The sequence below is a fragment of the Apis mellifera genome, linkage group LG6, assembly GCF_003254395.2.
Source record: "Apis mellifera strain DH4 linkage group LG6, Amel_HAv3.1, whole genome shotgun sequence".
Lineage (NCBI taxonomy): Eukaryota > Metazoa > Arthropoda > Insecta > Hymenoptera > Apidae > Apis > Apis mellifera.
This window is the reverse complement of record NC_037643.1, coordinates 4,265,688-4,292,655: the sequence shown is the minus strand read 5'-3', so window position 1 is coordinate 4,292,655 and position 26,968 is coordinate 4,265,688. Positions and strand designations below refer to the sequence as shown.

General features: G+C 33.8%; 1 protein-coding gene across 3 annotated transcripts in view; it reads left to right on the top strand.

Annotated features, from left to right (window-relative positions):
* Positions 1–26,968, top strand: part of LOC409786 (jazigo) — a 189,278-nt gene that overhangs the window by 139,625 nt on the left and 22,685 nt on the right. For all 3 annotated transcript variants that reach the window (XM_026441389.1, XM_026441392.1, XM_026441390.1), the window contains 4 exons: positions 6,318–6,385; positions 10,230–10,335; positions 23,507–24,020; positions 24,884–25,146. In XM_026441389.1, coding sequence (XP_026297174.1) covers positions 6,318–6,385; positions 10,230–10,335; positions 23,507–24,020; positions 24,884–25,146 — 951 coding nt within the window. The remainder of the gene's footprint in view (positions 1–6,317; positions 6,386–10,229; positions 10,336–23,506; positions 24,021–24,883; positions 25,147–26,968) is intronic.

The window sequence follows — 26,968 nt, the reverse complement described above, 5'->3', positions numbered from 1 at the left end:
AATTATGAAAAAGAATATGCATTAAATAGATTGAATTAAATATAACGTGGAATATATTTAATTATTCTATTTCATCTACTTATCAATGAGAAACAAATATATATCATTTTTGAAAAGAACATATTACCGGTAATTAAATGTTATTAATATTGACTATTTTTGAAGAGTGCCAGAAAGTTAATAGCCATGAACTAAATTTAAAATTAATTAGAAATCGTGTATTAAATTTTTCATTATACCAAAAAGAAAAAAAACTTTTCATAATTTTCCTCATTTTTCCGGCATTTCAGAAAAACTCAGAAAAATTGATCGAACCAATTCACAATTCAACTTTCATAACTTTTCCTCGTCGTTTCAAATAATCGATTCCTCCTTCGATTATTTTAATTGTTCAACTTTTAAACACTCGAAGTTGAATCTATGAAATTAATACGTTCCTACGTATTCATTCGATTAATTAAAAACTTGCGTAGCATAATTATGGAGCTGGATAACTGGTCGTTTACGCGTGCAACGAGCATGCTCAGGATCATGCCAAGCGTAACGACATCTCGATTTTCCCGCCACTTGTGAAATCTTTCATCTTGGAAGCATTATCCGAAAAGTATTTCCTTTTCTTCTTTTATTTTTTATTTACTTTTTTATTCGTACTTCGTCGCCTCTCACGGAAATTGTCCAATCAAAAGTCACGTTCTTTTCTTGACGCGAGAAAAAGAATTTTTGCTCTGTCATGATTAAACCGCGCGGCAAAATTTTAATAATATTTTAACAAGTTTAGGAAGAGCCTGTTTTTGCTTAGGATACTTTATGAACGATAATTCTCTCGCTATAATTTATTGCAACTGGTATAACTGGATTGGAACAATATTTGTATCTATTTATTAATAAGAATATAGATCGCGAATACAGATTATTAAAATAGAACACAGGAATCAAACGACACGTTAGTATCGATAATGTATGCATGCTATTCTTATAGCATAATTAATTACACATACGTTCACGCTGATATTTTTTCATTTCCTTAAAACAAAAGCTGTTTCGATTTGCATAGGAAAAATATTACTTAGCACCAATAACGATTAACTATCACGATATAGAGAAATATCCATAAGTAATTATAGCTATATGCCTCGTTCAATGACTCACTTTGATTTCTCTTTTTAGCAATAGTGCATAATAGAGAAATAATAGCACGAACGGTGTTGCTTTGCGTCATGGATCGAATAAATCGTATCGTCAAAAATCAAGGCTATCCTCCAGAAACGCGTTCCATTCTTAAATATTTTATTAAATACCAACAACAAGTGGCAAAGAAGAAAGATTAACAATACGACAATTGCAAAATAATAGTAGTACAAAACGATAAATAATTAAACGAAAGAAAAAAAGATCTTCGGCCACAATTACCTATCCAACAACATCGAATAAAATCAGAAAGATGGCAAAGTCCATAACGATTATTATCCCATCTCCAAGGACGTTCTCGCTTTCTCGATTTTTGGTGTCGTAACCACCACATCTCGGCCACATCCTATCGTGAAGAGGCTCGATGATAGAGGGATCCCCACGAGGAGTTGCAACGCGTTGTTGTTACGAACCAGCGAGCTTGCTCAACGTTGCAAGGAGGGACAGAGAGATCGCTCATGCGCGAGTAGGATAAAAAGAGAGAGGCTTCTGCTTATATGGTCACTGATTACGAAGGGGCCAAGGGCCCCAGGGCCTTGGGACCGCTATTCTTAGAAGATGTTGGTCCTCCTACCTCTCTTTCTCGACCTCGTTGCTTCCTTATCTTTCTTCTTCCTCCTCCTCCTCCTCTTTTTCTTCTTCTTCTTATTCTTCTTCTTATACGTCTGGCCCCCTCTCGCTCGATTCCGACTCTTTCGTCTCGTGTACGGCCCCTACAGCGATTCCTAATTACCTGTGCCTCGCATACGTCCTTCTCTCTTCTTCTTCTTTTTTTTTTTTTTTGGTTCTTCTACCCTGTCTCCTTCCAGGCCGTAGCAGCCGGCATGCATAATGCATTTAAAGATCGCGTGATAGCGACTGATTATGCGGTCGCGCGGGCCTCCTTTTCCGCGAAAGGAGTCGCGAATTTGGATCCGCAGACCGTGACTCGACCGTGGAACAAGGGCGTGGTCGTGCGAAATAAAGAAACAGGCATCAGACAGGCCATGATAGAACCAGGCATGAATGAAAACGATATTTTTGTTTTTTTTTTCTCCTTCTTCTTCTTCTTCTTCTTCTTCTTTCGTGAAAGAGAATGGCGGTGTAGACGTTTTCATTCGCAGGATCCAGCGCGCAGCTGTGGACCCACTTTGCAGCCTCGTTTGTCTTACGTTGAGCGGGCCGTGAAAAATAAAATTCAATAAAGAGAATAATATGGAATAATAATACAGAAGATGAATGGTATGGAAATTTAACGAGATAATTTATGCAAGAAAGTTAGGAATGATTCTGGCCTGACTATCAGTTATCAGAAGTAGTACGTCAGGTGACGATTTAATTTCAATCGAGATTATATTATTCTCACATTGATGGATGAAATACTAATGAATCGACTTCTTTTATTCGTGACATTTTCTTTGGGGGGGGACTTGTGATTTGTTGTAACTTTCATCCTGTTTTTAGAATGACAGTACGCATTAGGTTAAAAGTATGATTGATCGTAACTAAAGTCATCAAGTGATGGAAAAATCGATACATTATGTTTAGGTTTTAAATTTTGTTTAAAGAAAATTGCTTGATATATGTGCAGGCTAGGCAATCATAATATAATCATCCTTACTTTGATTATTTTCATGTGGTTAGATTTGTCAGAGTTTCTTCTTTATCATATATAGTATCCTTTATTATAACATGGATCAATATTAAAAATTAATAAAACAATAGAGTATAATAATCTTAATCATCTTTTATTCGTCTTTTAATATTCGATAGCATTGCAAACTGAAATCTACTGAAATCAATCATCTGTCCATCTTTCTCTAGAATTTCGAATCGAATCAGAATCCAAAGAGCGTTCATTTTCAACGAATGCTCCTCGAATATTTCCACGAAGCAGAAATACCCGTTTCTGAATATGCAAATTGACACATTTGTCAAGAAACGTTCGAGATGTTCGCGTGTTAACCCGTGCCGGCACTTCTTCTCTTTCTCAATAGATATATCCAACTTCCCGTTATTTCGTCAGGTTTTAGCAAAAATTGGAAGGAATCTACACGGTCCACAACGCATTGTGTACCGTATCTATGTACATACCAATAACGCGCGAGTTCCTATTGATAATTCGTGGAAAATTGATGGAAAGATAGCCTGGGGCTGATAAATTTTCAAGCCGTGAAATCCTTGGACGAAGAGCAACTGTGCGCTTGTGTCCTTGCGAATTTGCGAAATTGCGTGGAATTGTGAGTATGGAAATTAGCTCAATTGCACGACCGGCTCGAGTTTCATAAAAATCCGGCAAGGTTCGCGGTTTGCGTTTCCCTGCTCCTTTTGCACGCCAATTTCCATTCGACGTCTTTTTCTCCCCGCTTTTTGTCACTCTACGGCGCATTCCATTCACGATTTTATTTAATCGGGAGCGAACGAGACGATGGAAAATACGTATTATTTACGAGTGGCGGATCAGGAATAATACGAAATATTTTGAAAGGAAGTTATCATATTTCAATACAAAAAAAATTAAAATTTTGATTCGATCATCGTTCGATTGAAATTATTGATAAAATATATTTGTACAGGAAGACATTTTTATAGATATCTAGAATTATTTTGCATAATCCTCTTTTATTCCAAAATTTTTAACTTCCTCTTCAACTTGAATTGTATTTAAATCAAAAAAGAAAAGAAAGTCTTAACTTCTTGCTCGATTCACCCCGTTAAAACAACCCTGTGCCGATTGTAATCGCCATTACATCACTGCCACCAAACATACTATCCACGCCTCGCAATTGTTCAACGCAAACAGTCTGCTACCACTTACCCCGAACATAATGGAATGGTCAACGCGTTGGGGACGAAATTATTCGCCCATTGACATCGATACCAGCCAATTATCAACATTCATGCTGTTCGATAGAGCGTGCATCCGAGTGTACGCCCGAAACCAGCGTGCAATCACTGTACCAAGGGGACGAGGATCCGGGGTGGGGGTTGAAATTGCTATCGACAATATTCCTTTCCTTATTCAACCACGATAAATAAGCAATGATGATAAATCAATCACGATGCCAACGTGGAACAAGAAATGGACATATCTCGGTAAACGATCGAGTTTTCAACCTATTTTTACTGATGATATGCGCCTCATAAATCTCGAATCTTACCCTTGGACTTTTCATTTTATACGCCGTTCTTCTTCTGCTCCCCATTTCTTTTACGCGATTTTATTCTTATTTTTTTCTTTTTTTTTTCATATATATATATATATATATATATATATATATATATATATTTCCCTCTTGTTCGTTCTCGTATGAATTTTTAGCAAGCTAGAAAATCTCGACAGGCGAGCGACCAGGCTGGGGAAATTGAATTTAGTGCGCCGCTGGTGAAATGGAATTCAATTATTAGTAATACGGCCGGGCCACGATTGAAAAAGAATGATAGAGTCCCCGAAAGAGCGGGAAATGACGAGGGGGATGGGAGGGTGGATAATAGGGATGGAACGGTGAATGCGAACCGACGAAAATTCGTCGTGTAAAATTAATCGCGGACTTAATTACTGGTTTTCCTCTAATTAACCCCGATAAATGATTTCAACCGAGAGGAAAGAACCTCCCCATTCAGTCCCCATTCTTCCGCGATATCATTCGGATCTTTTTTTTTTTTCCCCTTCTTGCTCTTCTTCTTTTCTCTTCTCTTAACTTTTTTTTTGCATTTTCATTGTGATTCCATTCGTAGGAGTTGTAGCATCGAGTTATGATCATAATAGATCTTTTTTTCTTTTTTTTTAATTTAATATTTGGAGACTTTTATTGGATAATTATTTTATAAATCTTTTTTATACAATTGAAGGGATATCTTGGAATTATGCTAACGTCGAAATTTGATATGAATAGTTATCTGCCATAATGCTTATGAAACTTCGCCAATTGCATCGACTTTAGAAGTATTTGAGAATTAATTATCTCGAGGCTAACTCTTGAATGCTCTAAATACCTTGATATTCAATCTCGTTATAATTTTCAAAATGGATTAACTATCACGAGTTAAATAGATTTTAGGTCAATTAATATTTTCCTTTTCTCTTTGATATATATGTAACAAGAATCAATGAACTATTAAAAAAAAAGAAAGGAAAAATGGAAAAATTTGAAGGATTCTGATCGGTATATATATCTTTTTATTCCGTTTCGTTCGATTTTACAAAGAAGGAAATGGAGAGAATTTGGAAAATGAGAATACAAAGAGGGGGAGGGAAACACGTTCATCCCAGAAATGATTTAATCGGACGTGAAGAGAAGTTGATAATTAACGAGTCCCTACGGCGCGTCGACAATGCTTAACGTTGGAAACAAAAGCTCTCCCGGTGTACCTAGCTGTTCCTGATCTTCCTACGCTAAACGAACTTCCGGGTGGCTTGTTCGCTTTTGCGCGCGCCTTCAGCGCGAACCATCGACCACTTTGGAGGCACCGTTACAGCGTAAGCGGCTGTAGACAATTTCCTTATCGAATACTTCATAAAAAAAAAAAAAAAGAATCGCATTCATTATAAAGGAAAATAAAAATTTGTAAGAATAATACTTCTGTATATCTATTTGTACGAAATGGAAAAGTGTTTGTTTGAAATTGAAAAAGAATATATCTGCCAGAAATAGAAAATAAATATTAGTTAACGATAAATATAATATATAAATGGAATGACTGTTACTTTTTATCGTTGCTCTAGCAGAAAAGAAAAAATTCTATTCCACAAAATAAACATCTTTTTTCTAAATTTATATATATTTCAAGATTCTTTCTTAAAGTATGAGACACTTTGTTTATCTCAATTACTCGATTCAATCTGTTCCACCACAAAACAATTGATTAAATTCATCTCCGTCTCCAAATTTTAAATCTCTCAAATAAGGATGAATTTCTCACTCGACCCACGATTATTTTAATAACACATTAAACAGTCCCCTTGTGCGATTCACGACACAAATCTCCCACAATATCATCTCCATAAACGAAAGAAAAAAAGAAAGAGAGAAAGAGGCAGAACCGTACGCTGAATAAGGAGACCGACTGACCGACTCCCGCCCCAACAATACGTCCCTAACGCGAGGTATTATTATAATAAATGGTTGCGTGTTACTTGTCTGTTTCAGAAAAATTGCTGAACAGCGAGGGCCGCGAGCTGCGACGAGCTCTCTTCTCCCTCAAGCAGATCTTTCAGGTGGGTATACAATCCGCGATACCTGCGGGACCTTGATGGAAAAGGAGGGAGACAGAGTTTCGAAACAACGGTGGAGAGGAAGCGAGAGAGTGATAGGAAGGGCATCGCAAACAGTCGTTGAGAGTGGAAGGGGGAGAGAAAGAGAGAGAGAGACGAAAAGAGACAGTGGGATGGAAAAAGATGAAACTAGGGGAAGAGAGAGAGAGAGAGAGGCAGATATAGGCTATTTTTACGGGAAGCTACTCGCTCGACGAGTAAATATTTGCATGGTGGTTTGAGCGAGTGCATTCTCTCCTTCCTTCTCTTTTCCTCCCCCTCGTGACCTCATCTCTTCCGCTCCCTTTCTATCCTTCCTATCTCGACAACTCGGTGCCCTTTGTCTCGCAAATTCGTTATTCCTTGGCGTGGAACACGCACACGCCGCATTCCAAGATACTTTTTCTTTTTTTTTTTTTTTTTTGCTTCCAATCCACCCTCGAACATTCACGTCTTTTAACCGTTAAAACCATGCAAACACGTTATTTTTTTGGAGGGAAAGATTTTTTCCTTTTCTTCTTCTTCTTCTTCTTCTTCTTCTTATTGTGGAGTGAGAAATATTTTTAAGTAGAGTAGATTCGATGCTTCGTGTTTACGTTGATTCGTTGGAATTCAGATCGTGTACGGTATTTTTGTTTTAACGCGAATATTGATAGTACGTTAATTTAAGCGTTTAATTAGAGGGAATTTCGTGTGTGGATGATTTAGCCAGATTTCATTTATCGTCTATGAAACGATCCATTAGTAAGTAATAACCCGGGATAAATTATGATTCGATTTGTTTGGAAAATGAAATGAAAGAGAACGAATTTTTTTGTTTAATTACTATAGGTATGTGAATGAATTTTTTTAAAGGAAATTGAATTTTTATGTACATTTTATGTACACAGGAATAATAGTATAATAGCGGAGAGAATGATTTTATATGGGGGGGGAAAAAAAAAACAAGTCAAAAATATGGAATAAAATTTTTTCATTCCAGAGATTCATTTTCATTTAAAATTGTACCTTGCATTCAGAACAGAATCATAAATGATTTATTTCGAAGGCAGTAATAATTAGATTAATTAAACGAATCAAATTTTATGTAATTAAATTTTAATAAAATCAATCAAATTTATTGATTAAATATCGATTAATTATGTTATATCGATTTTATATAAACACTTTTTATTATTTACATTGATAAATCCTTGTTATATTTAAAGTATTTCTGACTTGTTAAAACATTCTCTGAAAAAGTATCTATGATCTAAATATTATTAGATCGTTGAATTTCATACGTAAGAAAAGAAATTTAATTAGCGACGTTAAAATCGATTGTAATGGAAGAGTTAACTTGGCTATTGTACTTTGCGAAACAAATTGAATCCTGAATTCGTTCATTTTTGAACGTGGATTGTTTCAACTTTCACGACTTCTTCCGTTTCCGGAACAAGAAGGGCAAACTGGACCCCGGCTGAGCGTGTTTATTCGAGTCGTACTTTTCTTAACTCTGTCCGCCGTAATTAAATCTCATAATTAGCCGAGCGGGAAAGGAATTTTTCTTCGTGGCTGCAAGTTAGAAGGTTGTTCGTTAAAAGAAATTCCATTACACCGGAAGCTATCATTCTTCTTCCCCTAAATGATGGATGAGTTTATTGTTAAATTATATTAGAATCGTGATGAATGGTGCGGATGTCAAACGTTTGGATAGTGGATAAAATGTTATTAAAGCGTTATTATTGCGATTGTTTTATCGATTTATTACGTGGCTTAATGTTGTTAAGCTTCCATTGTTTAATTTTTCTTTTTTTTTATATACTTTTGTTACTCTTTTTACCCGTTTTATAATACAATATGACAGGATAATAATAAAAATCTTTTATTGATATCGCGAATATCCGTGATATAACGTGTTATTAATTAACAAACTAGTCACCCGTTTCATTCGTGTTAATAATATTATGCTTTATTGATATTAATTTCATCGGAATATTATAACGATAATGGCGATCAGTAATGTTACGTACATGTTAAATTCTAAATTTATCATTATATCGGGAAGAATGTTATATTATCGTTGAGTGACAAATATGTTAATGATCGAAAATAAATCGTGTTGTAAATTGTCGACTCCATAATAATCTATAATATTAGTTCGTTTAATTGCCGATTCATTATATTCACCGTGAAAAAACGTACATAATACTAGTATAATTAACTATCCAATAGTATAATTAACTATCCAATATAATCTGTCCAATCTATTCGAAACTAGGAAAGGAATCTTGTAAATGGAAAAAATATTTTTAAAAAGTTTTATTTTTTCCATTCTTCTTTTACATCAAATGCGAAAAGAAAGTTACACGCACGATTCTTCGTCAGAATTCATATCTCCTTTGGATAAAAAGATTTCACGCTCTTCCCTAAAAATTTCGCAATTAAATCGAGGGCAGCAACTTTCAGATTTCGCGAAACAAAGGCAAACGTTTAATTAGATACAATAGGATTGCCACAACGTAAAGATAAATCGTGGATGCGGGGGAAGGGCGTCTAAAAACAATATCTCGAAGCAATATCTTATCGTTTCAATTATCAGCTGACGAAATTAATTACAATTCTCCACCAAGATAGGCGGCTCTTCGAACGAGATCTTCACGGGTTTATCCGTTGAAATCGCCGCGGCAACCTTCAATTTCGTTTCTTAATCTCGGCTAATCGTCTGTTCGATGGACGCGAACTTCCATCGATGGAAGTCTGGAAAGTGGTAAGGAAGAGATGATCTACGAGGCAAACGTTGACCGAGTTTAATCAAACTTGATGATTGATTTACCATTATATCCACGGCTTGTCGCTGGAGGCGACATAATTGACTCCATTTTAGATATTTTATTCTGACTTTATGGTGGACAAATTGTATTTAATAATCATTTTTTTTTTTTTGCTGAATTTTTGAAGATATGAGAGGACTTAATGTATGATTAATAATGATAGAGTTTAGATAATCGTGGAATTATAGAGTATGATAATGAATATATTTGTTTCTCATACTTGTGATACATAAATTTCTATCGAATATTGATTCAAATATTGCGTTCATAAAAGAAATTATATAGAAAATATTAGTTATTTAAATTAATATTGAAGATAAGTAATAAGTGATTTTGAGGTAAACTTTTCCATTTATTTATGCGCTTATTATTATTATTATTTCATTCCTTTCTTCTAATGAAAGTAATGAAAGTAGTTTAAACTTTAATCTTTTAAATAAATAATACTTTCATATGTATGTACTTTTCATTAATTAAACTAAATAAAGTTACCGAGTTTATAAAACTATCTTTTTAAAGTTTACAGGAAAAGAAACACGAGTTAATTAGACGTTGAATTTAATTAAGAGAGAACAAGTAGCCCTCTATTTTTCCATCAAGACGTTATAAAGTGATACTATCGTACGTTTTATTAAAAAAAATTTTTAACATATTCAAATATTTCTCGTTTATTATGTATTTTGAATAAATTTAGAATCACAAGGTACAAATATCAGATATTATATAATAAAAATTAATTTAAAAATTCTTCGTTTAATCGATTCAAAACGCGTAAATAAAGCCATTAAAACTCAAAATCATCGATTGCTCAATACGATCACGATTATTCTCCATTCCATTCGTAAGAATTAGTTCGTAAATTCGAAGTCTTAGAATTTTTCAAAAAAGAGAGGCCATAAATTCAGAGGCGCCAAATCGATCGATTAGGAGTTTCGTTTCGTATTGAATAAATTGGTTATACACTTATATACTAACCATAAACTTTGATTTTGCAGGAGGACAAGGACCTGGTTCACGAGTTCGTGCAAAATGATGGGCTTGCTTGCCTCATCAAGGTTGGAAGCGAGGCTGACCAGAATTACCAAAATTATATACTACGAGGTGAGTATCCTGACAATTTGTCGATAAACCTGCAACGTGTTTTTCCGCACAATGTAGCTTAGGCTTCTAATAGCGTATAGAGGCTGTTTCGAGTGTATCGTTCAACCTATATTTTTCGACTCGACCACAGTCATAAATATTTACGAGGCAAAAAAGGGATTTTTATTTAGAAATTGTTCGAAGCTCATCTCCTCTTACGATTATTCTATTAAGATGTATTCGTTCTTTTCTTTTTTTTTTTTTTTTTTCCTTGAAAAATTAGAGATACCGATAAGAGAATTTTGTATTGTATATATCTCATAAATATCATTTGATATTTATTAGCTATTAAATTTAGTTATTTTACTATTTTAGTATAGATATTAACAAGCTAGGATTATTAGAAATTTTTTACAAATAAAATGAATTAATATATATTGCCTATTTGAATGATTTCTTTGTAAGGCGTTTTTTTTTCTCTTTATTTTTTTTTACCGTTTTTACCGTCTTCTTAGAAATCTTTCTTCCATTTATAGATATACTATCTCCATAGAAACGTGAATTAACAATTTAGAATTATTGTATTTAGAATTATCTGTAAATAATTTTCCATATATATATATATATATATATATATATATATATATATATATATATATATATATATATACCTAAATGTTATTCAAACTTCTTCTAGAAGGTAAAAAAAAGAAAAAAAAGAACTTGACAAATTCCAAGGTATAATGATTTAAATCGTAGAAGAGAATAACTCGACAAATCGAATTCTAAATCTCTCCTCGTATAATTTACTAAATTTTTCTCTATAACTTTTTACATGTTGTAATAGGTATTCTTACAAATTTTAAACGGTCAAAATTTCCATTTTCTACGCAGCTACTAAATCTCAACGACACCATTTAATTTCCATTGAAACGATCATTCTTGCGAGTCATAATAACAAGTGTTCTCACTAAATACGAAAGCTCTCATAAAGCAGTGATAAGATAATACCTGGGTAACGCAGCTAACCTAACGAGCTGACATCAACGGTTCCGCAAAACCGAGTTTCAGACAAGCGACAACGTCGTCTCCTTTCATCATCTCCACCTCGTCTTTGAACCTCTTGTCCGAGGACGCGTGTTTTCGCGTAATATGCGTCTGATATATTCTTAGCTCGAGGTTAAACACGAACATAATTTTCTCCATGTTGGATCGAATATTTTATTGTATTCGATTTCTATATTAGTATCATAATATGACATTATTTGGTAGTCAATGAACGTGTATAACGAAATAAAATTATCATATAAAAATGATTAATTATAGTACAGTGAAATTAAAGAAGAAAACGTAACTATCGAAACAGTATTACACTCAGTATTCATATATGAAATCGTATAAAAAAAATTGTAACAATTCTCTGTCATATTTTTAAGAGGACAACTCAATTTCTTAGCTTCAATGTGATCGAAACACGATAATACCTCGCATCATAATAACAGAAATCGATTATAATCACGAGATTGATCAAAATAGAGAATCTAAATAGAGAATTTACGCCTCGATGCGTGAGGAGATTAAACACATTAATTGATAAGAAACATTCCAAACACGTTCTAATCAAGAAACATTATTTCTATATCCTGCTGAAGACTACGAACATAACACAAGGTTGTTGTTAGAGAACACAAGGCTTCGCCTCATTCATCCCATGAGGCTTCGTCCTCATTTATGTGTTAATCTCTTACGCTCTTGTCATCTTAAATTATCCAACTCCTCTCGAGATTCAGGTCTCATCGTAACCAAAAATAAATAATATTTCGGTAGATAGGCGTCGATCTGTCCGACAATATGGAGCGAGGAATTACGCCGTTAACCCTATCCTGTTTACAAAAAGTATCTGCACGCGGGTTCGCCTGCGAAACCGCGACGCGTAGCAGATTATGAATGCACCCTTTGATCATGTTTCGAGTGCTGGTTGCGGCGCAGGCCGAACGAGTCCTCCGGGAGTCTTCGAGAGATCTTCGAAGCGAAACTGAAACTTGTAGGAGATACTGCTCGCGCGGGAATGATGCTTTTTCTCGGTAAGCTGTTTATTTCTCTCTCTTCTCTTGGGGGAGAGAGAACTGTAGCCATTGATGATAGTGACGATGATGAAATTGAACGCGGGAGGAGAAAGGAGGAGGAACGAGAGAGAGGAGAAAGATTCGATTATGGAAAAGAAGGAAGGAGTTTTTTTTTACTGATGTTAGGCCTCGATGATTGGACACAAAAGGATAAATATTTAAGAGTAATAGCTGTGGTAGAATTGTTTATATTTCTGGGAAAAATTTCCTCCAAATCTTTAGAAATTGGAATGCAATTATTTTTTATTTCTGATCCTGGAGATTCTTCTTTAATTTCACGCTTTATTGCGAGGGATAATTTGGTTTTCATTCATCATATTTCATTCTTTCATCGTTGTTATAGATTCTTACGATTGAAATTGAACAAACGTTGTTTTTATCGTCTCTCTTTTCGATTACATTTTATCCCAATGCTATAACAAAGTCTTTCTTCCTTTTAAATTTAATCAAGATCCGATTATTTTCAACAAGAAGGAAGATGCACAGAAAGGGGGAAATGGTGGTTCGGTAGTCGTTCAAGCGAGTCAATTAAGATTAAGCGAGTGATGAGCAACCCAAAGCCCTTTGGATAAGTGGCAGATAATTCGTAAAACAATTCGGCAGTTAAGTTTATCGCGCTTTGAAACGAGGCCTTGTTTTGGCGACGTTGAAAGATGTGAGTCGGTGAGGCAATGTTAAATGTCTAATTTAAAGGATAGGGGTGTTCTCATTGCGTGTTTCTTATCGCCAAGTAAACAGGAAATTTATTAGGAGCAACCTGGAACGAACATCCAATCTTCTAATCCAAGCTTGCTTTCGTTGAACGCGAATGCTATACCAACGTTTTAACATGTCGATCTACAAATATTTTACCACGTTATTGGCTCGTTAAAAGCTGTGACAGTTTCGGTTTACCGTTATCTAATAGTAACTTTGGTAAGACGTATATTCGATTCCAGTGAAATGCATAGTCACTCTTTCTCATACGTTGAATCCTGTGTTATCAAATCCTGAAAATTCGAATTAATATCGTTGAAGTTTTTCAGTGGAATCATTCGAAGAAGTTAAATTTATAAATTGTTGTAGTTTTAAAACAATTTCGCGATTTTATTATCTAATAATAAGTATTATTAGTGAATTATAGGTTATGCAATTTGTTTAAATATTCAATTAAAATGTAGAAAATATTTAATATCAATGCGGAATATGCTAAATTATGTAAAATATATGCATACGTGTAATTTTCTCTTCTGTGTAAAATATTAATATGGAATAACAAATGAAACAAATCATTGTTTGTGTATTTATTATATATAAATTTCAATTAAATTTAATTTAAATCTGCATATATTTTAGATTATCGCGATAAACCCATTACAATCACGTAAAATCACAAACTAAATCTTGATTTTTGATGTAAAAAAATGCCAAAAGAAAGTAAAAATTTTATCACGAAAACCCCGTCAGAAAGTAGAGGAAACCATCCCATTGAAATTGCTTTTTGTTTTATCCCGATATCTCAATCGGTTGCCGAGATATAAAGATTTAAAGTTTCCATAGCGCTTAAGACAGCGCGAAAGTTATGAATGGACTCGCGGCCCAGTGACCTAAATTTTTTCCTGGAAATGCGTACGCTAGCAATTTCTAGGAATTACGTCTGTCGCTTGTCTGGAGTTTGGGGTAGGTCGGTGAGACGAGGTGCGAGCGAGAGTTCCGAGTAAGTGACAAGGACGGAGATAGTAAAAAGATTAAAAATTACCCTTTGCTTTACACGACAATATCTCGGCAACCGGAAATCGTATCGGGACGAATAAAAAAGCATTTTAAAGGGTAAGGTCCCGCGCTTCTAACGATCCCTTATCCGTTATCAAAAAGTCAATATCTTCGGAGTTATAGCGGTTCAAAGTTTTTGGAATTTTAATAACGTTTAATGGAGTTTTAAGGCAAGTTACGAGATGGATGCGTTTACTTTTGGAATAAATTATTATTTGCAACGATTTTGTTAGATTTATTAGGCTCATTTAATTTATTGATACGTCACTAAATAATACAAGAATTAAAAAAAAAATAATTTTTGTATTAATGCATAATCTATGTACAAGAAAGCTTGTACATATATGTATGAGAAAATAATATACGATTGATATAAAATTTAACTGGATTTGGAGAAAAATATAAAATGTAATAAAATTTTCGATGAAAGATATAATTTAATATTCATGTTTTACATAATATCATTTTATAATGATTGTAAAGAATAATTCTTTCGATATATAAAATATGTGATACAATATTTTTATATTCTTATATTTCCTTTATCGATATGTTATTTCTAGTTTTATTACATTTCAAATTTATCGCAATTTGCATTAATCATACACATTCGAATTAAGAAATAATCCACACGAAGAAGAATATCGTATTTAATCTAAATTATTCCCAGATAAGAGAGCAAAATTTCAGAAATACGTGTTTTTACCTTCATTAATAAATAACGTGAAACGTTCATTATAAATAATTCATACTCCTTAAAAAAAAAAAAAAAAAAAGAAAAAGAAAGAAAAGGAGCATACGCATTAAATGATAAAATATTAAACACGTTTAATCCCACATTATTTACGTAATCGTATAATATCCCTTCCCTATGCTCCGTTCTCTCAACTGCTCGTTACGCGTTCATCTAGCCTTATCGCAATGTAATAAATTCCATCGCTAAGTGCAATTTCAGTCAAAATAACTTAATATACGCCACATCCTCTCCGCCATACATTGCGAGCACCCGCCACTTGTTATCCTTCATTACTTTATATAAATCTCGGCCAAGAAGAGATTCCTTTGAATATCGGGTTGAACAAGTCTCTTCTCATTGGGGTTGATTTTAACGATGCTGTTTCGTTCGTGGTTAACGCATACATACTTGAACTTATTTGGATCTATTTGACTATCATTACTATATGTATAGACTCATGTTAGACCGATAGAACGGTGAATGGAATCAAATTTGAATTATTTTGTTATTACTTAGAAATAATATAATCTTGTAGTTTTATTAAGCAATTTATTTATTTGTGAAAAATAGATCTGAAAACGATTGCACGACAATACATCAAATTATTTTGAATACTTTTATATATTTTAATTATAAATAATAATAATAATAACAATATCTCGAGTTATAATGATCCAAATAGTAGATCAATGAATAAAAAAAAATTAAAAGCTTAAAAAATTTTATTTTTAAAACGATAACTAAGTAATAAAGTCACGAGACGATAAGATTGCTCTCTTGCGAACAATAAAGTAGCGAATAAATGAGACTCGAACGGAACAGCAGGGTTAAAGTTCCGAGTGGCGCGTAACATTCACCTACTTCCCTTCGAGGGAACAGATTTTATCGATCCCCCCCGTGTCCGATTCGGGGAAAGAAGAGATTCATGCGTCCGTGGACTGAGAAACCGAGTTTCCGGTATGCTTGCACGCGGATTATGACTCTAAATCACTGGCGGGAAACGTTTTCTGTGCCGTTGGACGCGATGTCGTCGGAGTTTCCACCTCTATTTTTCCTCCCCTAGTCTTCTGCTATTCCGCCGACTTTATTCCATTTTTTCGTTTTCTCTCTCTTCTCTTTTTCTCTTCTCTATTTTCTTCTCCTTCGTTTCGTTTTGCCTCGTTTCTCCGTCGACAAGAAAAAAAAAAAAAAAGAAAGAAAAAAGAAAGGCAAGCACGAGGATGCTTTCTGCAACTACGCAGAGGGGGCTGTCAGGTAGATTCTTCGCGCGGAAAATTATGGCTGCCATTTGGACGTGTGATGATGAAATTGTATAACTCGACTGAGCGCTCTTGTACGATATGTCGATTAGTTACGCCTTTGGGACAGGCGTATATTTAATATCGTTGAAGATGTTTTCATTTTGTGGAAACAAAAGTACTGGAAATTAAAGTACTGGAATATTTTCTTTTATACTGGATGATTTAAGAGAATTTAGGATAGAGATTAATTTATAGATATAAGAAAATAATGAAAAAATACAGATTTTCGAAAAATACGTAAAATTCTATGCATCTATGCATAGAAATTTATTTTAATATCCGCGGTATGCAAATATTTCTATCAAATTTTTCGGATAAAGGATATCACTAGTATCATATTTTTTTAAATTTTTCAAATTATTCAAATTTCTTTTTAACTTTTTAATTATAATGACTACCATCCTACCAATTATTTTCCACGTAAAAAAAAAGAAAAATAATAATTTATACAAGAAATTTGCAACGTACGAACATCAAGAAAATTAATATATCATTTACGATATTGAAAACTGATGTATATTTTCTCGTTTCATCCTGTTACCTTTATTACTTTTATAAATTTTATTATTTTAAATTTCACGCAAATTCTCTAAGAATACTTTTCAATTTCATCGATGATCATCGATCACAATAACGCGAAAGAAATTGTGCCGATATTCGATGAATGTGCGCGTGATCTTTGCTGTCGTACACTGCTTCTAATTAAATTTCACGGGATAACTTATGGCCAATGTAATGATAACGGGCCGGCTAATGCAACCGTGGCGCGCTTAAATCGCTTTACAATTATTGTCATTACCTGTGCGATTGTTCCGATGAAGCGGCGCTACGATTGCAACGTGGAAACGTGACGTTAATCCGTGACAGTGTTTCTCATATTGTCACTGATTGATTCAGCTTTCTCTTTATCGGTAACACGCGTTCGAATCAAAGTTCATCATCTTATCGATCGCACGAGTAACAAAAATATAATGAGAAAATAATTTTATTTATTATTTATCGAAATATATCAAAATTAAAATCACGTTCCTTCGATTGATCCAAATGACGCGTCTCTTATTTATATCCTGGATAGATTTTTGAATATTCTTTAGAGTATATTTTATATAGACTATAGATTATTGTCGAGTAATTTCTGTGTTGAACGTCTGTCAGTTTCAAAATCAGAGATTTTTCTCGCAGATTTCCATTATTTCGACGTGAATTGGTTTAAGAGGATGGGTTTTATTTGCAGTTAGGTAGGAGCGTGTGCGCGACAGTTCTGCGTGGGGACCTTTGAAAAATGATAAGAGACATATCGGATATCTCAATGGTAGAGAGTACTTACATTCGCGAAGCTTGGAGTATTCTCATCACATTTAATCTTACAAAAAGATTAACTTAAATAATCTTTTAAAATAATTATCGTATATTTTTTATTATTATCTCGAAAATAAATATATCTTTTTTTTTTAAATTAAATAAAGATTGATAACATCAATCCTAGTCTGTCCCCTCTGTGCAAGAAATAAAGATAGGATAGAACATTTTCAAAATATAAAAACATTTTTAATCAACATTGTAACAACATAATGGAACGTGTGTATCCCACTTGGTATTCAAAGGCCAAAAAACACTTATTCCTTATCCTAATTAAAAATCCACGTTTCTCCATACAGTCATTTGAGAGATACTGTACTAAATGATATTTAACATGCAAATTAACGTCGCCTTGATATTCGACATGCCATGCATATAAATGATGATTACGGATCGTCCCTTTATCTTTTTATCCATTAACGCTGTTTCTGTCCCGGCTCCATTAGCCTGGCCTATTTTTCGTCCCGTGTAAACGATATTCGGACGAATTGGATTAAAAGTGGCGGCATAAATCCTGGTAACAGGAAGACAGTGGAGAAATAACGTGGCACCATGCAAATTGCTAAATTTACGCGCTCGTGTTGTTACGTTAAATCACCACTGTGTATACCAGGGAGCAAGAGTGTTAAACGCGTAATGTCGTGTAACGTTTATTATTAGCATAATTACCGCATTAGTATGCTCTTTTTTATTGTTTCGACCAACCATAAATCACTACTAGAACCCGGAATCACGCTAGATAATCGCAATCATTCGGTTATCGCGTGTATGCGTTATTCGAGAAAGGGGTGGAATTGGATTCTTTTCTTCCTTTTTTTTTTTCCAAGAATGAGATAGCTACGAAGACTGCGTTATTAAAAATTCATTATTTATATAGAGATTTCAATTAATTTCCGAGTCTGTTTCAACGAGGCAATCTATTTTAATATATTTTCACGTAAAGAAATTTTCTAACTTTTCACGCTTTGATTACTAGATCCGTCAGAACTGGTGGATTTATAATTAAAATATATTTTCTTTTTGAAATAGATATACGTAAAAAAAAAATACATATATCTATTCATATATTATTTACGTTATTCGCATTTATAATTATAATCAAATTAATTTTATCAGTCATTTTTATCGTATTTTCCTTGAACCTCTTATTTTTAAATGACATCTTCCTTTCTCCTTCATTACACGTACGATTATTTTATTGTATATTGTCGAATAGCAATTCCATGCTAATTGGAAAAATTAATTTTGAAATTTTTTGAAACGTTGTTATTCTCTCACTCGTGCCACGTTTTCCTTTTTAATTCCTTCTTCCTCGGATCCTCTTTATTCTCTCGTTTCCTTTTCTTCTTCTTCCTCTTTTTTTTTTTCTGCTAAATGTCACATGAAACGCGAGAAGCGGACGTGAGATTAAATTTTGCTAACGTGCTGTGTTTCTTATCGGCACAATTTATGAGCGCCCACCCTGGTCCGTGATAAATTTTCTTTCGAGATTATGCGCGTTTTCTTGTTCGGAACCGGCACAAGCGCGGAACAGTTTCGATTTCGTAAATGGATCGTAAATGTCGTTCGACTATTTTATTCGAGCCGGTTCAATTAGCATCGGTTTCTTATTGGAACGGGTAAAAACGACGCGATGTGAAAGAAGTGACGGCTGCTCGGAAGAAAGTTTTGCGTATTTGTTTTGCGTGTAAAAAAATAAAAAAAAAAAAAAATCATTAAGTATATATCATTGTACACTAAATACAATATTTATCGTCATAAATTTACAGTATACAGATTTCGAGAATAATATTATAATAATATTCGATTCGATAATCGATCAACTATAGATATGTTTCTAAAAAAAATTTTAAACTCTTTACATAATTTTTATTGTAACACTACTACTTCATAAAAGTCTTAATAGTTCTTAATTGTCACACTGTTACACTAAATAAACCTCTCAATTTATCAAAAATCGAAAGAAACTTTCGACAGAATTAATTAAATTAACTTTTATCATAAAAACGTGAAATATGATCGTCACTTTGATTCCAATCGCAAGAATATATCCAAATATAAAATATTTAGATTTCACATTTCGAAAGTTTTCACATATAAGTATCGCGATATAAAATAATGCGATTAAGTAGTTTCCTGGTGACCATAACTCATTTTATTTGTCCCATGATATTTCCCGATTTGATGAATTGTACGTCGAAACTTCGATTTCCAGAATTGTGCGCAAAGGAACAGCCACTCTTTATAGTCATATACGTACGAACTTCGCCCTTTTGTGTAGCACTAAACAGCAACCAACCGGTACTCCGAAATACTTCCTGATGTTTAATTTAACAGTCGCCCCACCGAAACTTTCGAGCTGCTTTTCATGCCATACTCTGTTACAGAAGTGAACAAATCTAAATTTAATACCGTGGCCGGCCGTGAAAAAACAGAGAGAACGTAAAACACACGGAATGGAAATTGAAATTTCATTGTATGCCCTCGTTTGAAAGCGTACAGTATTATCAAGATAAAATTTTAGATATGGAATACGTAGCTGAGAAACCAATAAAATTGCCTGGGTTTGCAAAAGATAAAGGATAATGGATTATTTGCAAACTGTGATAAGAATCAATGGTTTGGATCATTTCTTTTTTCTTTAATAAATAAGTTAATGAATATCCTTTTCTAGTTTTTTTAAATACGTGCACGAATTATTTACTTCTTCGCAAATTAAATATAAAGAATGAAGTTTAATTCTAAATAAATCAATGATTTCTCATCTTGAGATATTCCTTTCCACTTTAAACGGATCCAAGAAAAAATTTTTTATATGTAAGCAAATATTTTTCATTCGACAGAATAAAATCGGAGAAGTTTTGCATACTTTTTACGTAAATTAAATTTAAACAATAAATATTTCGATGAAGCTTCATCATTTAAACATCGATTCGTTGCAATTATTTAGATAATCAGTTAAAGAGGACGTTAACCAAGTAGAATGAATCCTGATTTCGAGCAATAGAGATAAAATCGATCGAAGGGAAATTTCCGGCTGGCCGATCTTTCCACGGAAGAAAAGTTTCATTCGATCGACACAATAGTTCCATTATCTAGACAGTTCTGTAACGCGTTTTCGCTGATTTAACCCATTTGCATCGGAAAACGTGGCCAATTCCACAATACGAAATATCCTATATAATGGTAAATTATTTTATGCGTATTGCACAAATTTCTGAAAGATTCAATTTTGAACGATAAATTGAAATATTTGATGATAAAGTTTATAACGATTCGAAGATCATAATGATTATGAAGTTGATATTTGAAAAAAAAAATGAGGTGTGTCAAAGAAAATTATCTTAGAAATTAAATGAATATTATTACATTTATTCATACGAATTTAAATATTGAAAAGGTTCATCAGTTGTACGTGTAAACTTTTAATTCAGGAATTTAGATTTTTAGATTCATTTCCTTCATTCATGAATTATAAAATATTATTGAAATGGATTCAAGAAAAAATTGAAATATGTCTTAATTCATATGAATAATTTTATTTAATTTATCTATCGTTTCTTGTTAAATTCTTTTAATATTTATATTATAATTCAATTGAAATCAAATAATTAAGAAAATATCTTTTTATATCGAAGGAATAAATAATAATAAAATAGAATCCTAGAAAATCAAAAAGTTTAGTTATCTCGTAAACTTTTAATTACATTCTACATTCATTTACATAGTTGTAGCAAACTGTGCATATTTAATGTTCATTTTAAGCAGTCAAAGGATAGCTAAAATGAAAAGAAACTGTGTTTAAATCGTATATGGTCGTGTTTGTAATTTATAAAAAGATTATTAATAAAGAGGCTGTTTATAAAATCTCTTATAAAAAATTATATTGCAAAATCTATCACTCGATCATTTTATCATCTAACGCTGTAATATTCTTTTGTGTCTGTTATAATTATTGAATATTTAATATCATAAATGAGATAGAATTAATTTGTATTTTTAGAGAAAATAGAATCAATGAAGAATTCATTCCTCTTTCTTTCGACTTAATTCGCCATGCAATCATTTCCGGATTATCGATGGAAATTAAAATAACCATTACTTTGTGCGATAGGATTTTCTACGCTCGTGATATTTTCTCTAGGCGCATAAAATGTCGATATCTAATACGATACGTAGGCACATAAATATCAACGGGGAAAATCGAATCCTGTATTTTATGGAAACATTGCGTTTCGAATGGGAATCCAGTATCGATACTTGCTACTAACAGAATAACGACGTTTGGACTCTATTTTCATAAAGCACTCTACGGGTGTTATCCCGCTTTCCATCTGTCTTTTCCATTTTTCAAACGCAATACCGGATCACATAAACGCAAAAAAACATTCCTCTTTTTCACGCTGTGTCGCTGGACATTTACAACTTTGTATTTTTTTTTTTTTTTTTTTTTCCTTTAATTATTATCGAGTATCTCGATTTCGAATCTAGAATATATTTAGAACGATGAAATTTTATATTGCCGTGTTATAAAATATTTTATCGAGTTATAAAAATATTATTTAAATATTTCGATGTGTAAAAATATCAATGAAGTTTATAAATATCCGTATCGGCCATCCGATAAATAATATTTTCAGAAGTTGTAAAGAATCGTTTCTTTTTAGAACGAAGATCAAACGATGTAATAATTTTTAACGAACAGTTTCTGCCGAAAATTATCGTGAAACACTTTGAATTTGGCGTTAGTTGTTCACAGATTACCGGTTTCAATATCGATATTAAGCATGAGCAATCGCCATTATTGGCTACCACCAGTCGAACTTGCTCGCTCTGAGACCCACAACTTCGATACCAAAAGCATCGAGTTAACCACCGAAGTCGTATCGAACTTCAAATGGTCGGTACTAAACTGTGTTGCAGGAAAATCGTAGGTATTCCAAGAGATTATCGAATTTCACTGATTTATGGGCTTCCTGTTTGGCCTTCTACTCCGTGTTTTGCGTAGCATTTTCGTCTGTTTCTCTTCCAATTGAATTGTTTTCCTGTTTGCTACCTTCCTCTTTTCTAAAATATTATTACATTATATTTTCAAAGCGAGAAAAGTAGGAATTTCGAGTAATAAATATTCGACGCAATATTTATTGATTCTACAAAAATTGATTCATCGTATAATAATTAAAAAGAAGAAATGGACCGTAATTTCTCTCTCGTTTTTTATTTTGATTTTCAATCCATTTATCTTAGAACGTAAATATAAATTCGTAAATAGTTATCTCAACTTTTATGAGCAAATATATATCGCGAACAAAACAAGAGCAAAGTTACGAGAGAATTTCGGGGAAAACAAAGATACCATAATTTTAAAGATTATAATTCACGCGAAATTAACGAGCCATACTTGCCTCTATATTTTAATTCGTGCGAGGAATTAGGGTTGCACGGTAAAACTTTTGTTTCATTCATGAATTTTTCGATTTTTCGAAGGGATGGGAACCGTGGAGGATGGGAAATGTAACGAAAGTTTCGTTTGTTTATGGAATTGTTTTTCGTTGAATATGGATTCGTCTGAAGGGACTAAAATTGTTTTCTGTACCATAGATTTTGATGCATGACGAATATATATTTTGATGAGGATGTAGTCGTGCATTGTTTGTGTAAATATTTTTTTGGGGGGAGGCCGTGTGTTTGCCCAGGTTTTATCAAATTTTGGGGAACTTTGCTCGCATAAATCTTGGATATTCGATTAGTATCGAACAATTAAAAGAAAGGGAATTTAATAAAGACAGTTGATTATTTTAAACAAAGCTAGTAACATCTTCAACGATCATATTCCCTACAACATATTCGATACCTAAAAATACGATGTGAATTATTTAATTATTATTTAATTATCTTCTTCTTTCATTCTTTCACAGCTCTTGGCCAGGTGATGCTCTACGTGGACGGTATGAATGGAGTGATGGAACACGGTCAGACGGTCCAGTGGTTATACACGTTAATAGCGAGCCGGTTCCGATTGGTGGTGAAGACCGCGCTCAAGCTTTTGCTTGTGTTCGTCGAATACGTCGAGACGAACAGTCTGTTGCTGGTCAGAGCCGTTAGATCGGTCGATACGTCCAGAGGCATGATACCCTGGACAAACGTGATGAAGCTGTTGAAGGATTACGACGCGGCCGACACGGAATTGCTGATATACGCGACAACGTTGGTCAACAAGTGTCTGAACGGTATACCGGATCAGGACACTTATTACGATCAGGTCGACTGTTTGGAGGAGCAAGGGATAGAGGGCATCATCCAGAGGTACATGTCGAAGCAAGGAACCGATCTTGATCTACTAAGGCAATTTCAGATCTACGAGGCGGTGCTGCATCACGAGGATGGGAACGATAGAGGCTCGCCTATTCGCCAGCTGGATGATAATATCAGGTATCGATTCTCGTCACTTAAGTTGTTTAGCTTATCTTGCTCAATTTGGGAAAGTTTGGTCTTAGTGTAAAACGGGTTTAAATTGAACGAGGAGAAATTAGTAATTTTTTAGACAAATGCTTTCTAGAAAATTCAAAAGTTTGAACGAAATTTAATTTTATTGCAAATTTTAGGAGGGATTATAATTCATATAAAAGTAATTAAAGTTAAGTAGATATAATAGATACTTGAGCATCCACTAATAAATTTTATGTTCTCTCTCTCATTATAAATTAGTGAAACATTTTAGTAACTGTTATAATTTTAATAATTCTTAATTTTCATTTATTTATTTATTGTTATTAATTATTAATTATTTGATTACGTTTCTGATCTTCTTATGAAGATCGTAAAGTATAACAATCTCTACAAGAAAAACCTTCAAAATATATCAATAATCCATTCCATTAAACGTATATAAAGATTCGTTTAAAGATATTTCATATTCTCTCTTTAAATTAGAAGATTAAATCAAATCCAATCAAGATGGAATAACAAATATCGAAAGCAGTTGACAAATATATAATGTAATCAAATATATTCGATATACCGTGATTAATAATCAAATATTTAATCCACCAAATATATTTCTCACTTAAAAAATTTCACCAACTAAAGAATTGAAACGATCAGTAGTACAGCTCAACATGTTCGCGCCAATCTTTGCTATTCCATACTTACTCAGTGATACGAGTCAACGACTAAGCGCGCCTTTTATTCGAAATCGTGAAACTAGGAACTCGATTTGGGATAAAAGTGCACAGTCACCGAGACGCGAACGTGGCGAACACAATAATTCACTCTGGAGCGTTTCCCTCCCACAGGAAGACGCTGCGAAACCGGAAGTCCCTGGTGGATTCGCACGAACGGCGAAAATCCCGGCGGCACTCGACGGGCACGTCCCCATTGTCGATGTCCTTGAACGCGCGACTAAGTCCACGGCTCAACCACTCGTTGGGTCTAAGCTCTCTGAACAACACGCTAAACTCGAGTTTGCCCGACGACGACGACGAGTCGAGCAGCTCTCAAAGTTCGCAGGGTCATCTAGGCGAGGTCCAATTGAATGGCAGCTACAAGGAGAACAAAGGTGAGATGTCTTCTTTCACGTTGTTACGTTGATTGTATGCGCTGTCTAAAGATGGATCGAATTTTTCTTTTTTTTTCTTTTTTTCATTAAATTTGTTATTTTCCATATATGGAAGTTGTTTTTAGAAACGTAGAGATATAATTTTGTAATTTTGTTATAGGTAAAATATCTCGTAAATATATCGATACAGTTTTTAATCGAAAAAAAGAAATCCCTTCATTAATTCTTTTCTTTCATTATTTAGATTATATAGAATAATCTATTATCAATTTCCCTTTTTTACTGGACAATATATTATATTATATAGAAATACAATTGTCACTAAACGAACGAAGTTTTAATACATCAGTTGAACTAATTTACTTCAATAGGTTAAATAATTCATGCCACAATGTACAAAGTACGATCTAACTATTCCAATCTAATCTAATCTATAACCCATTAATTTTTCATCTTCATCTTTCATTGCTTAGATTAAATTATCATTAGACAATTCATATTAGAAATACGTATTCACGATCTAACTTTAACAAACATCCTTTAAAATTACTCCTACAATTCGAGGATATAGAATTGCAATTTTCGCACGCTCCCTAATAATCTCACCTCCCCGATCCCGAAACGAAACACGTTTTCACTTTCGTCCACGTGTACGCATGCGAAGAGTATCCGATATACGTCGCAGATCCGCTCGTTAACGATTCGACCGCGCGATGAATACGAACTTCGACGCCCACGAGCGGCGATTTCCGCGTTAACGGATCGTCCCTCTCTCGGGAGAGAGACCTTGCGGTTTCCCAGTTCCCTCGTGCGTTCCGTTGCGGATGCAGCACGCGAACTGCCCGCTCGTGGCTCGAGCGAAAAGCGTAATTTCGCTCGGATAAGGGGGGGAGGGCCGTGGTCAAGCACGAACAACCCGTCCGCGGAAAACAGTTGGCCAGGTTGTGATCATGGTCAAGTGCGCGGCGTGAACTCGGCGAACCGGAAACCGGAGCGCCGATGTCGTCGATCGAGTAATCGAGTGTTTACGATGACGATCGAGCTTCCTCTCTCTCTCTCGTCCTTTGTTTACGTTCGCTTGAGTTTATCGTATTATTATCGTTCGAGGAGATTATTCGATCGCTCATTCGCGTGCGAATCTTCGTTTCGGTCGTTTCGGTGGCGAGGAAGATCGGTGCGTAAGATGTTAATTTTCGTCTCTTGTTCAGTTTTAGTCAATTATATTAAGATATTAAGATAATTGGATGGTGTACGAAAATGATTATTGTTATGTGTATACGATATTCAATGTTCAAAATGAAGTTATTATAATTTTATTTCGTACATCATATTTCATTATTCATTATTGCGTTATTAAAATATGAAATTTACAGTTGAAATATTACAATTTATCATCCTGATTGATCACCAAGGAGTAATGCCTCTCCCCGTTTCCCGTGATAGATTCATTCTTTGCCCTTTGCTTTATAAAATATTTCAAGAAAGAAGCAGATGATAATTTCAAACTCCAAAGGTATAATTTTCTCTTTCATTTTAATAATAACAAACTATCCTAAATCTTATCCTCTATCGATATATAACTGGAAATAAAACTCGAATTTTGAATTGGTGTAAATTCACCGATTTCATTGAAATTCACTCCCTCGTTTCTGTCCATCCACGAAATAACGATCGGCAGCGGAATATTCCAATAATCCTGGCCCAAATATCTCTTTCCCTCGCAACGCAAACGAATCGAATGAACGAGGATACGAGATAGATCGATCGGTATAAATTCGACGAAATAATTGATAGGCGCGGCGTATATTTTTGTTTCGTGAAC